Consider the following 15,550-nt stretch of genomic DNA (forward strand, 5'->3'; position numbering starts at 1 on the left):
CCTGTGCCAATAAACAGACACACATCAGTCAGCCTGTCTCTTCCTTCAGTCCTGTTTTCGTTTATTCATTCACTCATTCCACCAATATTTATTGAGCACCTACTGTATGCCAGGCACTCTTCTAGATACGCATTTACCCAGTCACCAGCCACAGGGGACTGAGATATGAAGCCCCAAGAAGACAGAGAAGGAGAGGCGGGATGGAAGAATGGAATGAAGTTGAGTTGGGCTGGGCGGAGTACCTCCTTGGATGGTCATGTCCCCATCACTGGCTGATCTGCAGCTGGAAGGATTTGCCTCTGCTCTCCACTGGTGCATGCAGCCAGGGCTACCACTGAGTCTGGCTAACTACTGGGCCAAGCTCAGCTTGGAAGATGGGTGGCCCTTACCCTGCAGCGGAGGGAAGCCCTGGCCAAGAGGGCATGCCATAACCTGCAGCTCAGAGCACGTACCACTACTTCTGGCTGAGAAGACATGCATTTCCCCTCGGCCTTGAAGGCCCAGTACTCCTGAGAGTCACCTCTCCCACCACACACACTCATCAAGGCCTACCAAGTGCCAGGCACAGAGACTGCGGGTCTGGCTGCCACCCTCCAGAGCAACGAAGGGACAGGAGCATTTATTCAAGACTTCTTGTGTTCCAGGCCCCTCTGCTAGGTGGCTCATTTTTTATTCATTCATTCATTTATTAATTTATACATTCATGGATCTTTTAAAAAGTATATTGATTACCAACAGTGTGCCAGGCACTGGTGGTGCAAAGGTGAATAAGATGGTTCCTTCCCTTAGGTGGTTCTTCTATTGGCAGGTTCACCTTCACAAGCTCATCTGATCCTCATAGCAACCATATTTTGTAAGTGCTCTAGTTTCCATTTTACAGATCTAACCCTAAGCACTTCACTGCAGTCAAAGAGACCTGGCTTGAACTTGAAGACTGGATAGCTCTATGACCTTAAGCTTGTTCCCTCACCTCCACGAGCCTTGGTTTCTGTAAAATGAGAACCAGAGCAAGACAGTGACAGTGGAAAGAGTCATCTTGATTGTCTTTAAAATTCAGTGTTCTCCCAAGTCTAAGTAGGGGTGGGGGCCTGTTGAGGGTTAAGTGAAGCTTTGGCAGTGATTACTGCTGGGGCCCTGGGTGATGGTACATGTGTCCCACAGTCTGTTTTCTGCCCGCTGTCTTAGCTCCATCAAGAGCTGTATGTGGGCCCCTGTCGTACTTGGACATGCTGACTGCTCATAAAGGAAGACCATGGCCTCAGGAACCCTAAGACTGAGGGAAAATATGGCTGAGCCTCTGAGACCATGACTCTGCGAGGGACAGCCAAGTGTATTGGAAAGAGGAGGGCCATCACATTCCGGAAACCGGGTTCTGGCTCCAGCTCTGTGACTTTTTAGCTCTGTGATACTAGGCATGGTTCATCCCCTCTTCAGGTCTCAGTATCCTTAGCATTCTGTAAGACAAGTAGGTTGGATGAGATGATCTCTGAGGACCAGTTCAGCATTAGTGTTTTAAGCAGTGAATTCATGGGCTTAGCAAATATTGAGAAATATTAAAAAATGCCATGTAAAGTTTGGGTGTTGCACAGAGAATGAGATTTGTAATGTCAGAGATCTTAATGAGTGAGGAGAGAGGCTTGGCAGCCCTTCCCTTTACATCCGATTTTAGAGGCCAGTTTAGGATGCTGACCAGTGGGCCACTGTGGCACTGAAACTCCGTATTTCCAAAAAGGTGAAAGGTCAGCTTTCATTTACTGAGTCCCTATTTTGTTACGCCTGTGCTAAGCACTTTAAAATCATCTTACTAAGTTCCCACAACAACTTATAAGAAGGTTTTATAATTGTGTCTATTTTACAAATGGAGAAACTAAAAGAAAAAAATTACATAACTTCCAATGTCAGATAAGACAGATTGCATTAAAGTCAGACATGGAGCTCGGATGCTCTTATCTCTACCATTTAGTCTTCTAGGTCATGACTGAGTTTAGACTCATGCGTAGAAATCTGTCCTCTGGTCAGTGTAATTGCACTTCTAAGTCAGACCATCACCAGAAGGTACATTTCCGTGCCACCCAGCTCCCCTGGACCAGGCCTATGTGACAACCAGGAAGCTGTAGGAAACCTAAACATATGTTGAGCTGAAATTAAGCCAGGTAGCACCTGTTTGTTGAACACTCTGCAGGTGCTTGGTTCCAGAGGCAAAGCAAGGTGAACATGAGCTGACAGATGTAACCTTCACCCTTAGTGGCCCAGCCAAACTGATGAATATGCATCTGCGATATGCTCTGGTGTGTTAAGGCAGAAGGGGCAGTAAAGTGTGGTGCTCCTCAGTGGACACATGAAAGCAGTTGTTGGTAAGGTGCTGGGCCATACCCTACACTGTCCCATTGAGAAGTCTGACCAATTCCCATGCACAATAAGGCAACATACATCAAGCAATATGATTTTACACTTGGAAGCACTCTGGAAATTTTAGGTTGGAAGACAGTCTCTCATAAAACAAGCACAGTTTCAGTGGGCCTATCATGACTCACAAATAGAGTATCCCAACAGTTTCTCGATGCCCAGCCCCGAGCTCTAAAGAGCCCCCAGTGGGCCATTATTATACGTAAAGATGACCTGAAGATGAATGCAAAATGAATGAATTCATTCAAAATATTTATCAAGGCTTACCACAAGCCAGGCATTAGGTTGGTGCTAGGGACAAAGGATGAATAAGAAACAGTTTCTGTCCTCTAATAGCTCAGAGTCTAGGGGAGAGGAAGAGAGAGAGAGAGAGACGTATCACGCATGGTGGGAGCACAGGGAAGAAATGAAGAACTTGAAGAGTAGAACAGGAAAATGTCTAGACAGGTGACACTGAGCTGCAGCAGAGGATGGGAGAATTTGCTAGCTCGAAAACAGTGAAAGGCATTCTATACAGAAGGAATAGCAATGTGAAAAGGCCGACCATCTTGAAGGGGCAAGGCATGCTCAGAAATGGTGGTGGGATGATCAGGTGGAAGGCGCATGATGAAAGGTGCGAGGCTGAAGAAGGGAAGTTGTGACAGTACTTATCAAAGAGGAGATTGTAACATCTGCTCTCGGTCCTGGGGATTAAAAGTCAAAAGGGTCACAGAGCAATCTGTTTGAGAAATACCTCAAAAAGAAAGTAGGAACCCAGTGGAAACACTGCAATGCTGTATCCTGTCAGGAGCACTTCTGGTGTTATGTAAATGATGCTTTGGGTTGAAAGGTTCTCAAATGAGTGGAACCATCCATAAGAGTGTAGCTTTACAGCTTAAGCCATGAGTTCGGAGACAGCATGGATGGCTTATGGATGCAATTTTAAGGAAGCTGCTAGGAAAGGGACAGGTGTTGGGATGCCCCCGATTAGAAAGCAATTTGGCCACAAGGCTGGGAGTTTGGCCAAATGGTAGGAAGGAGTGCTTCTGGAAGGGCAATTTGACTGAAACGAAGCTTGAGGCAGGACATCAGTGTTATCATGTGGCCTTGGAAATAACTGCCAGACATGTGCGTTTGGCCAGAGAGGGTTGGGGGCTTGAGTACTTGGAAGTGGGGAGCAGGGGACAAGAATATCTCAGCCCTGCAGATTTGAGGTGGTTGGAAAATGACAACTGGCTCCCTTCCAGTTGTCAGAAAGCCAGTTAGGCACTTTATATACATTGTCTTATTTCATTATCAATACACAACTTACAACGGAGATACTTTATTACTCACATTTCAAAAAGGCAGAAACCAGGCTGGGAGAGGTTAGGAAGCTTGCCCAAGTATTACAGCTAGTGAGAGGCTTCACGTGGTTTCAAATACCAGGTCTGTTGCTCTCTAAAGCTTATATTCTCCCTGTCCTTTTTATTCTGAAACATTTTTTAAAAAGATTTTATTTATTTATTTGAGAGAGATAGAGAGTATGAGCAGGGGGAAGGGCAGAGGTAGAGGGACAAGCAGAGTTCCCACTGAGTGGGGAGCCCTATGTGAGGCTTGTTCCCAGGACTCTGAGGTCATGACCTGAGTGGAAGGCAGAAGCTTAACCTACTGAGCCACCCAGGCGCCCCTATTTTGAAACATTTCAAACCTACAAAATAATTGAAACATAGTACAACAAACATATACTTTTCATCTGGAGGCATCTGCTATTAACAGCCTGTGATTTGTGCCACATCACCCCATCTCCTCTAAGGTACTGGTTGGGATACAAGTGGTATAAAAGACAAAATCTGAGATCTGATAGAAGAAAGTCATGGGAAAAGGAGAGATTTAGGACAAATACCTCTACAGATGACAGAAGAAAGCATGACAAGGTATGGACATCTTGAAGCCAGAGACAGAATAGGCAGAACAGCTGTGGACTGCCCAAATTCTGTCAGCAGACCAGGGCTAGAGAAGTCATTGGTGATGGAAATGGAAGGTCGTCCTCAGAATCCAAGCACTGAATGAAAAAAGCAACAGGTTTTAAAATGGGCTATACATTTACATCTATACATATATTTAGCCAACATTCATTCAGTGCTAAGTATGCTGTTTTTTTTTTTTTTAATGTAAACAAACACTTTCTGCATTCTTTAATGCCTCAGAACCTACAATAAAGATCCCAGGCCAAATGGTGAGTGTTCCCACCAGATGAGGGGGAGGAGTTACTTCCTCTTTTCTCACCTTCTGGATGCATACGCACAGCCCAAACTGAAGAAAAAACATGGAGGTTTGCTTGAAACAATCAAGAGCTTGGAAGACTGAATGATCAAGATCAAATCCTGATTCTACTATTTACTACATGATTTCCTCTGTTAAATGGACACAGCCTTACCAAATTCAAAAGGATGTGAGAACATTATGTATCGTTCAAAACTAGTCCTGTCATAAACAGAGTCCGTCACACCCCTTCTAAGTCAAAACAGGGAGAGGAAGACCAAAAGACAGAGACTGAAGGCAAAGACTTTGTCTTAATCTGTTTTTAGTTCCAGAATTTAGCATCGGAGCATAAGACTATATTTTATTTATTGATTTCGACCAGGCTCCGCAGGTGGATTTAAGATGGTAGCCATATCCTCCAGGTAGTATCAGAGCACTCTCCTTCAACCGTGTGTGTGTGTGGGACGTTATGAAATTAATATCCCGCCGTGCTGTGTGGGGGCAGTAGATACAGATTACAGATTTCACACAGACGGCCATCAAGCATGCCACATTTGAAGAATCTCCTTCGTCTGTCCCACCACGCAGCCAACTGGGGTGTCACGGTGGGTACTAGTCACACCGCTGTGAGGAGACCCTATGGGCGGTCTCTCCGCTCGCAGCTTGTTCATCTCCTACCGCAGCTCGGCTGGAGGTCTCGGATCGCAGACTGCGGGGTCGCGCGGCGTTCAGAAAACTCCACATCCAAGCCGGGGCGGCGCCTCGCAGTCGCTAGCGGCTAGAACTTGTAGTTGTGGGGCGAGTTCCGTGGGCGGGGTCTCCCGGTATGCGGGAGTGGGTGGGTCCCAGCAGCGTTTCCGGTCGCAGGCGTGCTCAGGAGGCAGGGTGCCGTGGGACTCGCGCGCAAAGCCATATGGGAAACGGGGCGGTGCGAGCGGTGCGCGCGCAGCTGGCCGGCAGTGGCGGCGGAGATGGAGGAGGGTGGCCGGGATAAGGCTCCGCTGCAGCCTCAGCAAACCCCGACGACTGCACCGGGCGCCGCGGACGAGAAGCCAAGCGGCAAGGAGCGGCGCGATGCTGGCGACAAGGACAAAGAGCAGGAGCTGGTGAGGCGCGGGCCCGGGACCTGGCGGAGGAGGCCGTGGGGCTGAGTCACCGCGGCTCCGCAGGCTTTGGGCCCGACTCTCAACGGCCCCGCAGCGTCCAGGAGAGGGCGGATGGGGCGATCCTCGGGGCTCCTAGCACTCTCTGCCCCTCATCCTCTGTTCCGCGCTGTCTCCTCCGCCGACCCCACCAGTCCTCACCACCGACTCGTGAAGTGGGCCCGGGCTGGTTACTGGTACCCCTCATTTTTAGTACGGCATTCAGGCAGCCTGGCCCAGCAGCCAGGGTGCCATTCCTGCTCTTTCGGTGTCCACCTGATCCCTCCTAAGAAGGCAGGCTCACTCTCTACCTGCCCCAGGGTGAATGGGAGGAGGATGTGTTTGGGATTCCTTCTTTTGATGAACTTCTTCTCCCAACCCTCAGTCTGAGGAGGACAAACAACTTCAGGATGAACTGGAGATGCTCGTGGAACGACTGGGGGTGAGTCATGGTGTTGACACGAGTGGGTACATACTTGGATCTTTCCTGCCTGTTTGTTTCATTCTGTTCGGGGGCAACAATTCCTATCTGAGCTATAAGGAAAGACGGACTGTTTAGGGTTAGAGTTGTGATGATGTTATGAGAGAAAAAAAATCACTAAGGGTATTTGAAAGATTCTATAGCTTTCTTCTTCAACTCTTAACCGGGATTATTTGTTTTTGTATCAGGCAGTGAGCAGGGAGTTGGGGAATCACAGATGAATAAGACACAGTTACCTTCTTAGGGGAGTTGTTAGTTAAACACTTCTGTGTTATGACTTGAGAGATATGACTCTGAGCTCTGACATCTTCTGATCAGGAGAAGGACACATCCCTGTACCGACCAGCCCTGGAGGAACTGCGGAGGCAAATTCGATCTTCTACAACTTCCATGACTTCAGTGCCCAAGCCTCTCAAATTTCTGCGTCCACACTATGGCAAACTGAAGGAAATTTATGAGAACATGGCCCCTGGAGAGAATAAGGTAAGCTGTTTCAGACGCTTGTGGAGGCCTAGCTTAGGACTTCCTTTTCATCTAGACTGTGGAGCTCATGCGGAGTCAGAGGAAGCCTAGCAGACCTGAGATCCAAGCTGGTTGAACTGAGTTGATCATAGTCAAAATACTGGCATAAGAGCTGACAGGAGGATTGCCTTCTCAGAATATACTGTTTCTGTCATTTATGGTGGATCTTGGGGTTTCTTTTTTCTTTTTTTAAGTAGTCTGTGCTCAGTGTAGGGCTCGAACTCACAACCCCAAGATCAAGAGTCGCATGCTCTACTGACTGAGCCAGCCAGGCACCCTCATGATCTATTTTAAACTTATGTTTAACTTTAATTTTCCTGTTTTCTTCATATCCCGTGTACATTCACTTGTTTTATTTCTAAAATAAACCCCTGGTTCAGTCACTTCTCTATTAGTACAATGGTAATCCAGGAAATCTTCAGTCAGCCTAGACAACTGCAACAGTCTCCTAATTGGCTGCCGCCTTTTTGTTCTTGACTTACACAGGTTGTTTTTCATATAGCAGTCACAGTGATCTTTTTAGATTGTGAAAATGTTCTCTGCTTAAAACCTTTTAATAGTTTATTGTTGCAGCTAGAATAAAATTCAGAGTCTCTATCTCCGTTCTCCTTTTGATATCACTCTTCAGCCATATTGGTTTAAAAGGGAGATAGCAACACCAACCTTAGGGTTAACTTGAGGCTTAGCTTGGATAAAGTATGCACATTTCTAATACAAAGGTTGGCGGATAGTTACAATTTAATTTGGGGGATAGTGACAGTAGTTCTTAACTCCATAATGTGCCACTCCCCTTACCCTGGATTTGACTTTAAAGCACTGGTTTCTTCACAGCGTTTTGCTGCTGACATCATCTCTGTTTTGGCCATGACTATGAGTGGGGAACGTGAGTGCCTCAAGTATCGGCTGGTGGGTTCCCAGGAAGAATTGGCATCATGGGGTCACGAATATGTCAGGTAAGATCTTTCCTTCTTGGGGGTCCTGAGACATAATTGTAAGTTCTGTCTTGGAGTACCAGAGTATTGCATTTCCCAAACATTGAATTCCTTGGGCCACAGAAGTGCTTCTTGTGAAGCTGTACTCCCCTAATGGTCTTGGGCCTATTCATAGGCATCTCGCAGGGGAAGTGGCTAAAGAGTGGCAGGAGCTGGATGATGCAGAAAAGACACAACGGGAACCACTGCTGACCCTGGTGAAGGAGATCGTCCCCTACAACATGGCCCACAATGCAGAGCACGAGGCCTGTGACCTGCTCATGGAAATTGAGCAGGTGGATATGCTGGAGAAGGACATCGATGAGAATGCATATGCAAAGGTCTGCCTCTATCTTACCAGGTGAGTGAGCATGGTGGGGATGGGTGGAAGGCCTAGCCTCCCCAGCATTTCTCTCTCAGTTGTGCCTCCTCTGTTTTCTCAGCATCAGTAGCATCAGGCTGCAGTTGATTTGTTGAGGTCTGTGAGCTTGTTGAGGAAGGACACTTCATGTCTCCTTAATAGTCAAGCATCTAGGGGCGCCTGGGTGGCTCAGTCGTTGGGCGTCTGCCTTCGGCTCAGGGCGTGATCCCGGAGTTCTGGGATCGAGCCCCACGTCAGGCTCCTCCGCTGGGAGCCTGCTTCTCCCTCTCCCACTCCCCCTGCTTGTGTTCCCTCTCTCACTGGCTGTCTCTATCTCTGTCAAATATATAAATAAAATCTTTAAAAAAAAAATAGTCAAGCATCTAGCTTTAATGCCTGGTATATAGTAGGCATTTAGTATTTATTTTGGATAAGTGAATTAAATGGGGTAAGTCAATGTCTGGAACTTCCTGACTGCTTTGTTGTATCTGTCTCTGTAGTTGTGTGAATTACGTGCCCGAACCTGAGAATTCTGCCCTACTGCGCTGTGCATTGGGTGTGTTCCGAAAGTTCAGTCGCTTTCCTGAAGCTCTGAGATTGGCGTTGATGCTCAATGACATGGAGTTGGTAGAAGACATCTTCACCTCCTGCAAGGATGTGTATGTAGGGAAGAATCTGGCAAAGGAAGAGATGAGCTCATGGATGGGGCATTTGCATGAAGAGCTGGGACCTGTAGTTTCTGGTTAAGGCTTCAGGGGCTTTTCTTGATGGATGGGGGCTGAGCAGCTGTGATGGCTCTCTCCCACAGGGTAGTACAGAAGCAGATGGCATTCATGCTTGGCCGGCATGGGGTATTTCTGGAGCTTAGTGAAGATGTGGAGGAGTATGAGGACCTGACAGAGATCATGTCCAATGTACAGCTCAACAGCAACTTCTTGGCATTAGCTCGGGAGGTGAGACTCTTTGCCCTTTTCCATCAAGGCTTTTTTTGGTTTGTCGTTCTACCTGGCATTTCACCTCCCCGACTCTAACTTTGACTAGACTCTCCTTGGTTTAGAATGGCCATTCAGTGGGATAAAAGGGACAGCAGTGGGGGAGTAGTGGGGGAGCAGTTGTGACTCTCTGACTTCTCTTCAGCTGGACATCATGGAGCCCAAGGTGCCTGATGACATCTATAAAACCCACCTAGAGAACAACAGTGAGTAGCCATCTCCATGTGTGTAAGGACTGAAGGATTCTTAATTATGCCCCTTGTATTTGGAGTGATGGCTTGGCCCAACATATTCGTCTATCCTGTAGAGCTAAGAATTCTCACATACCCTTTCTCCAAGTCACTGTTGGGGGCATAGATAGGGGATCCCAAGTGGCCAGTTCAGAGCTAGAGACCAGCCACCATGCTGTGTTCCTTTCTTGCCCTACTCTAAACCTTTTTTCCTTTCCTCTCCCTCCTGTGCAGGGTTTGGGGGCAGTGGCTCTCAAGTGGATTCTGCCCGCATGAACCTGGCCTCTTCTTTTGTGAATGGCTTTGTGAACGCCGCTTTTGGCCAGGACAAGCTGCTGACTGATGATGGCAACAAGTGGCTTTACAAGAACAAAGACCATGGTATAACTTTATGGCTACTTTATCTTTGTGTTGCTTTGCTCATTTCTGTTATCCTTCTGTATAATGTGACAGGGATCCCCAGGGCTGTTTTTTACAGAGCTCTTTGTAACAATTTCTTAGGATGGGATCATTTTAAGACTGATAGGTTTTTTCCTTGGTATAGGAATGTTGAGTGCAGCTGCATCCCTTGGCATGATTCTGTTATGGGATGTGGATGGTGGCCTCACCCAGATTGACAAGTACTTGTACTCCTCTGAGGACTACATCAAGGTTGGTCTGTGCATAGCCTACTAATGGGGACATTGTCCTACCAAGTTCTGTGGCCCTCAGGGTCTCCCTTTCATTGGTGAGATCTACCTGGTTTTTAACTCCAGTTAAGGTGGAAATTACAGTGAAGTCCATGTTGTATCCATTGTGGTGGGGAAGGTAGAGTAGCCTGAGTGAAGAATCTGTTTGCATCTTGCAGTCAGGAGCCCTTCTGGCCTGTGGCATCGTGAACTCTGGGGTCCGGAATGAGTGTGACCCTGCTCTGGCACTGCTCTCAGACTATGTTCTTCACAACAGCAATACAATGAGACTTGGGTCCATCTTTGGGTAAGGCTTCTTGCTGCTCTGGTGGTAGTACTCAACCTGTAAGCTTTGTGAAAACGGCACTGGGTCCTTTTCACCTTTGTATTGCCAAGGAGTGCTACCCTGTCTGTTGAGTATTTGGCTCTTGGTGACTATTGAAATGATGAATAAATGACCAGTCCTCTTTTTGTTCCTTCCTTGTCCTGTCCTTGGTTGTGTGTCTGGGACCGCCTGTCCCTGGCTTTTGCAGGCTCGGCTTGGCTTATGCTGGCTCCAATCGTGAAGATGTTCTAACACTGCTGCTCCCTGTGATGGCAGATTCCAAGTCTAGTATGGAGGTGAGGAGAGACTGTTGGACATTTTGGGGAGGTAGGGAAGGTGCTCTGAGTCTTACCACTCTCTGTGATAAGTAGTGAAAAAATGTGTGTGTGTGTGTGTTTATGGAGGGGGTGTGTGTATCACTTCGGTGAAATTGGAACTGGAATTTTAAACCTCAGGTGGTACTGAGGCTAAAGAGTTAACATTTTGGTATTGAGTTCCAGGCCTTGGGGTCCATGAGGAAGTACTCAGACTAGAGTGGGAGTAACTTAATCCAGCTTGGGGTGGCTGATTCTCTATCACTCATTGATTCAGTCATTGGCTAACCTTAAATTTTCTCTTTTCCCTTCTTTCTTTCCTTCTCTCCTTTCCTTTCCTTTCTGTTCCTTTCCTTCCACCTGCCTACCTCTTTCTTTCTTTCTCTTTCTTTCTTTCTTTCTTTCTTTCTTTCTTTCTTTCTTTCTCTCTCTCTCTCTCTTTCCTTCCTTCCTTCCTTCCTTCCTTCCTTCCTTCCTTCCTCTTTCTTTCTTTCTTTCTTTCTTTCTTTCTTTCTTTCTTTCTTTCTTTCTTTCTTTCTAGATATATTTATTTTAGAGAGAGCTCTCATGCTTGTGCGAGTGGGCAAGGGGCTTCAAATTCAAGCAGACTCCCCACCAAGCGTGGAGCCCATCGCAGGGCTTGATCTCATGACTCATGAGATTGTGACCTGAGCCCAGACCAAGAGTTGGACGCTTAACCAACTGAGCCACCCAGGCACCCCAACCTTAAATTTTCTTTATTATGCAGAGTCATTCTAGTGATAGATAAATATAGCGTGGCGGCTAAAAGCATAGCTTTAGTCAGAAAGACCTCAGTTCAAATTGTGCCACCTCTGCTTATAAGCAGTGTGATCTTGGACATGTAACTCAATCCCTTTAGGTTTTATTTTCCTCATCAATAAAAGAATAAACAGGACCTGTTTTGTGGGGTGGTCGTGAGGGTTAAATGTTAATAGTACATAAAACAGTTGGCATAGTGGCTGATATATAGTAAATATTCAGTAGTTGCTCTTGTTACTTTGACGTACCACCAGAAAGAGATCATTACCTAGTGTGGTTACGGTGGTCTGTAGGAATTGGTTGTCTTGAATCAAGATAGATAAACAGCTATTTTAATAACTTACCATGCATAATACTGATTTTCCTGTTTCTAGGTGGCAGGTGTGACAGCTCTAGCCTGTGGAATGATAGCAGTGGGATCCTGCAATGGAGATGTCACTTCCACTATCCTTCAGACCATCATGGAGAAGTCAGAGACTGAACTCAAGGACACCTATGCTCGTTGGCTTCCTCTTGGACTGGGCCTCAACCACCTGGGTGAGGGATGTCTCTCTGGGCAAAGGCTGATAGTACCTGGGTACAACGGGGGGGCTTATGTGTCAGAAACTGTGCTGGATGGAAGCAGGTGTCCTCTTGATGCGTCACATTTGTCGTGTAGGCAAGGGCGAGGCCATCGAGGCAATCCTGGCAGCGCTGGAGGTTGTGTCCGAGCCGTTCCGCAGTTTTGCCAACACACTAGTGGATGTGTGTGCCTATGCAGGTCTGTGTCTTCGTGCTTCCCCAGTGACTCCTCACTTCTCTCTTGGACCTTTCTTCAGCTTGATTCTCCTTTTTCAGTTGTTCTGATCTGCTGTAGATTCTTTAGCTTCTTCTATTTCTGGAATAAGCTTTTTTTTGGTGTCCTCTTTCTATCGTTTCTCGTCCTTACCACCATGCTGCAGGCTCTGGGAATGTACTGAAGGTACAGCAGCTGCTCCATATTTGTAGTGAACACTTTGACTCCAAGGAAAAAGAGGAAGACAAGGATAAGAAGGAAAAGAAGGATAAGGACAAGAAGGAAGCCCCTGCCGACATGGGAGCACATCAGGTTCTGTGGGCAGCTGGGCAGTGTCTTGAGTCAGGCTCTGAGAAAAGATAAGTGTGTAGGGGAGCAGGGGAGCTGGGTTTGGGTGAGAGCCCCTCTGGGTGGTGCTGTGTGTTGAGATGACATGAGGCTGGGTTCTGTACGTGAGGGGTAAGGGTGAGCCCCCACAGGACAGCTTTTTCTTCTTACACGGGACTTGAGTCAAAGGTGAATTTTTTGTTTGCTGAGCTTATTGGGTTCTGCTGCCTCTTCAATCGCAGGGAGTGGCTGTGTTGGGGATTGCCCTTATTGCTATGGGGGAGGAGATTGGTGCAGAGATGGCACTACGAACCTTTGGCCACTTGGTGAGTACTGCATGGAGAAAATTGGAATATACTGGTTTTGGTGCCTGGAGTTCCCCAGAGGAGATTCCTGATGGGTTTTCTCGATGGAGAATAGTTTTTTTGCTATGCCTGTTCTCCATGCTATGCCTCTTTTACCCATCAGTCTGTTCCTGTAACTGAGTTTGTTGTACTGTTTCTGTGATGCCTCTTGTTATTTTCTTTTATCACCAGCTGAGATATGGGGAGCCTACACTCCGACGGGCTGTGCCTTTAGCATTGGCTCTAATCTCGGTTTCAAATCCACGACTCAACATCCTGGATACCCTAAGTAAATTCTCTCATGATGCTGACCCAGAAGTTTCCTACAACTCCATCTTTGCCATGGGCATGGTGGGTAGTGGTGAGTATCGGTCAGAAAAAATCAGAAGTAGCTTGAAGGAATGTTTGAGGTCTTTTTTTCAGCTCTGTAATGGTTAACATTTCAGGTACCAATAATGCCCGTCTGGCTGCGATGCTGCGCCAGTTAGCCCAGTATCATGCCAAGGACCCCAACAACCTCTTCATGGTGCGCTTGGCACAGGTAAAGACTAGAACTCTTTCCCTTCAAGTGTGCCAAGGGAAGTATCTGTGGTAATGAGGGGGGACACGTAGTGACATGAGGGGGACCTTGAGTTTGGCTGGGAGGGAGGATTTGAATGAGTTGTGGGATTTCTGTATGGCCATGTTAGGTGACATCTCCTCATAGGTGACCTTTACTTCTCTCTCTCCCTCTCTCCCTCCCTCCCTCCCTCTCTCTTTTTTCCCAGGGCTTGACACATTTAGGGAAGGGCACACTCACCCTCTGCCCCTACCACAGTGACCGGCAGCTTATGAGTCAAGTGGCCGTGGCTGGGCTGCTCACTGTGCTCGTCTCTTTCCTGGATGTCCGCAACAGTGAGTTCCTGCTGAGACTCCTATAGTGGCATGTGGCCCCATCGCCACCCTTACTTACCAGGGCCACCTTGTAATTTAGGAGCAGACTCTAAGTTAGTTCTGTACCACTCTGGGTTCCTGATGTTCTTTGGGCCTGTGAAGGGCCTTATGAAACTCATCTCCCATGTTTTTGATCTGGCCCACAGAGATTTTTTTTTTGAGGATGAAGAGCTGAGCCCAGTGTCTGTTCCTAAGTGACTGAGGAAAATTAATTATTAAGTGTGAAGTCTGTGGGCAGAATAAGATGAGAGTATCTCTGGGTTATGGTATGGTGTATGAGGGGAGGGGTGTGGATCCACCTGAACCACTGAGGGGTTAAGGAGTCAGAGCTGGAGTGGGGTCCCAAGGTTCAGATCAGGCGTGCCTTGATGCATCTAACTGTCCTCTGTTCTTCCCTCAGTAATCCTGGGCAAATCGCACTATGTATTGTATGGGCTGGTGGCTGCCATGCAGCCCCGGATGCTGGTTACATTCGATGAGGAGTTGCGGCCATTGCCAGTGTCTGTCCGTGTGGGCCAGGTGAGGGGTTGAACAGATGGGAGGGCTCTAGAACTTGGAGAATGCATACATACCTGCTTCTGTGACACTGGTATGGGCACTGGGTGTTGCTTCACTACCATCTGCTACACCGCCATTTCAATTTTCTTACCCAACAGGCAGTGGATGTGGTGGGCCAGGCCGGCAAGCCTAAGACTATCACAGGGTTCCAGACACACACAACCCCAGTATTGTTGGCCCACGGGGAGCGGGCAGAATTGGCCACTGAGGAGTTTCTTCCTGTCACCCCCATTCTGGAAGGTTTTGTTATCCTTCGAAAGAACCCCAACTATGACCTCTAAGTCACTACGAGGGCCTCTGAGCTGCCACTGATATGTCAGTGGACCATGCTTCCTGCTGCCAGCCGTGGACACTGCTCCAGACCTTTGGGGGAAGTGTTAACCTCCTGTTATTTTGTTACTGAGTGAGATAACTTTGTTGAATAAAGACCTTTATCCCCAAGGTCCCTCTATGTGTGTTTTCTGGGGTATCGTGGCTGGAGGCCAGACCGGGGTGGAGAGTTGATGTGAAAAGCCATTGTTTATAGCAACTCTGAGCCTAGGCTAGCAGGGAGGCTGCCCTGAATGGAACAAATTAAACTCCTTGCCCTTTTCCCCTCCTTTTTAATCATCTTAAAATAGCGGTTCATCTTTAGGGGCGGGGACCATTGAGAAGCTGATCAGTGTAATGGATCTTCTTTCTAGGAGATGCATATACACAAATTTTAATACAAACTGTTACAAATAACTTTCTAAGGGGCTGTGGATACTATTCCCACCCCCACCCCACCCCACCAATGCACGCCCACCTCAAGCCCATTATTCCCTGACTTTGGGCTAAGGATCCCTGCTCTAAGAAGCAGCAGAGTCAGCCTTACTCTTTAACTTCTGTGCTACTGAATGAAAAGGACATCTTTTTTTTTTTTTTTTTTTAAGATTTTATTTATTTATTAGAGCAAGTGAGCACGAGAGCAGGGTGAAGGGCAGAGGGAGAAGTAGATTCCCTGCTGAGCAAAAGCCCAATGCAGGGCTTGATTCCGGGATCATGACCTGAGCCAAAGGCAGATGCTTAACCGACTGAGCCACCCAGGCGCCCCTGAAAGGGACATCTTTATCTCCTTCAATCTGTCTCTCTTGGAAGGCTGCTGTTAGAGAGATTTGATCATGTTAACATCTACTTCTGTGCTGTCTTTGTAGAAACTGGGTGCAACAAAGGTTGA

The 15,550-nt window shown here is 47.3% G+C and overlaps 1 protein-coding gene across 1 annotated transcript; it reads left to right on the forward strand.

Annotated features, from left to right (window-relative positions):
- Positions 1-5,534: 5,534 nt before the first annotated feature.
- Positions 5,535-14,793, forward strand: PSMD2 (proteasome 26S subunit ubiquitin receptor, non-ATPase 2). The gene is made up of 21 exons (XM_026497489.4): positions 5,535-5,735; positions 6,157-6,213; positions 6,571-6,735; positions 7,606-7,727; positions 7,882-8,106; positions 8,607-8,765; positions 8,915-9,059; positions 9,244-9,304; positions 9,563-9,709; positions 9,873-9,979; positions 10,176-10,303; positions 10,530-10,617; positions 11,790-11,952; positions 12,074-12,175; positions 12,357-12,502; positions 12,760-12,843; positions 13,054-13,222; positions 13,308-13,402; positions 13,629-13,755; positions 14,195-14,313; positions 14,451-14,793. Exons 1-21 carry the CDS (start codon positions 5,601-5,603, stop codon positions 14,631-14,633), a joined length of 2,727 nt encoding a protein of 908 aa, XP_026353274.1. The 5' UTR covers positions 5,535-5,600; the 3' UTR covers positions 14,634-14,793.
- Positions 14,794-15,550: the final 757 nt, after the last annotated feature.

This window comes from Ursus arctos, unplaced genomic scaffold (genome assembly GCF_023065955.2).
Source record: "Ursus arctos isolate Adak ecotype North America unplaced genomic scaffold, UrsArc2.0 scaffold_4, whole genome shotgun sequence".
Classification (NCBI taxonomy): Eukaryota; Metazoa; Chordata; class Mammalia; order Carnivora; family Ursidae; genus Ursus; species Ursus arctos.

Coding starts and splice junctions, on each gene's coding strand:
- PSMD2 (XM_026497489.4), top strand. CDS start 5,601: ATGGAGGAGGGTGGCCGGGATAAGGCTCCGCTGCAGCCTCAGCAAACC. Junction 10,618..11,789: donor ATTCCAAGTCTAGTATGGAG/GTGAGGAGAGAC, acceptor TCCTGTTTCTAG/GTGGCAGGTGTGACAGCTCT. Junction 12,503..12,759: donor CCGACATGGGAGCACATCAG/GTTCTGTGGGCA, acceptor CTTCAATCGCAG/GGAGTGGCTGTGTTGGGGAT.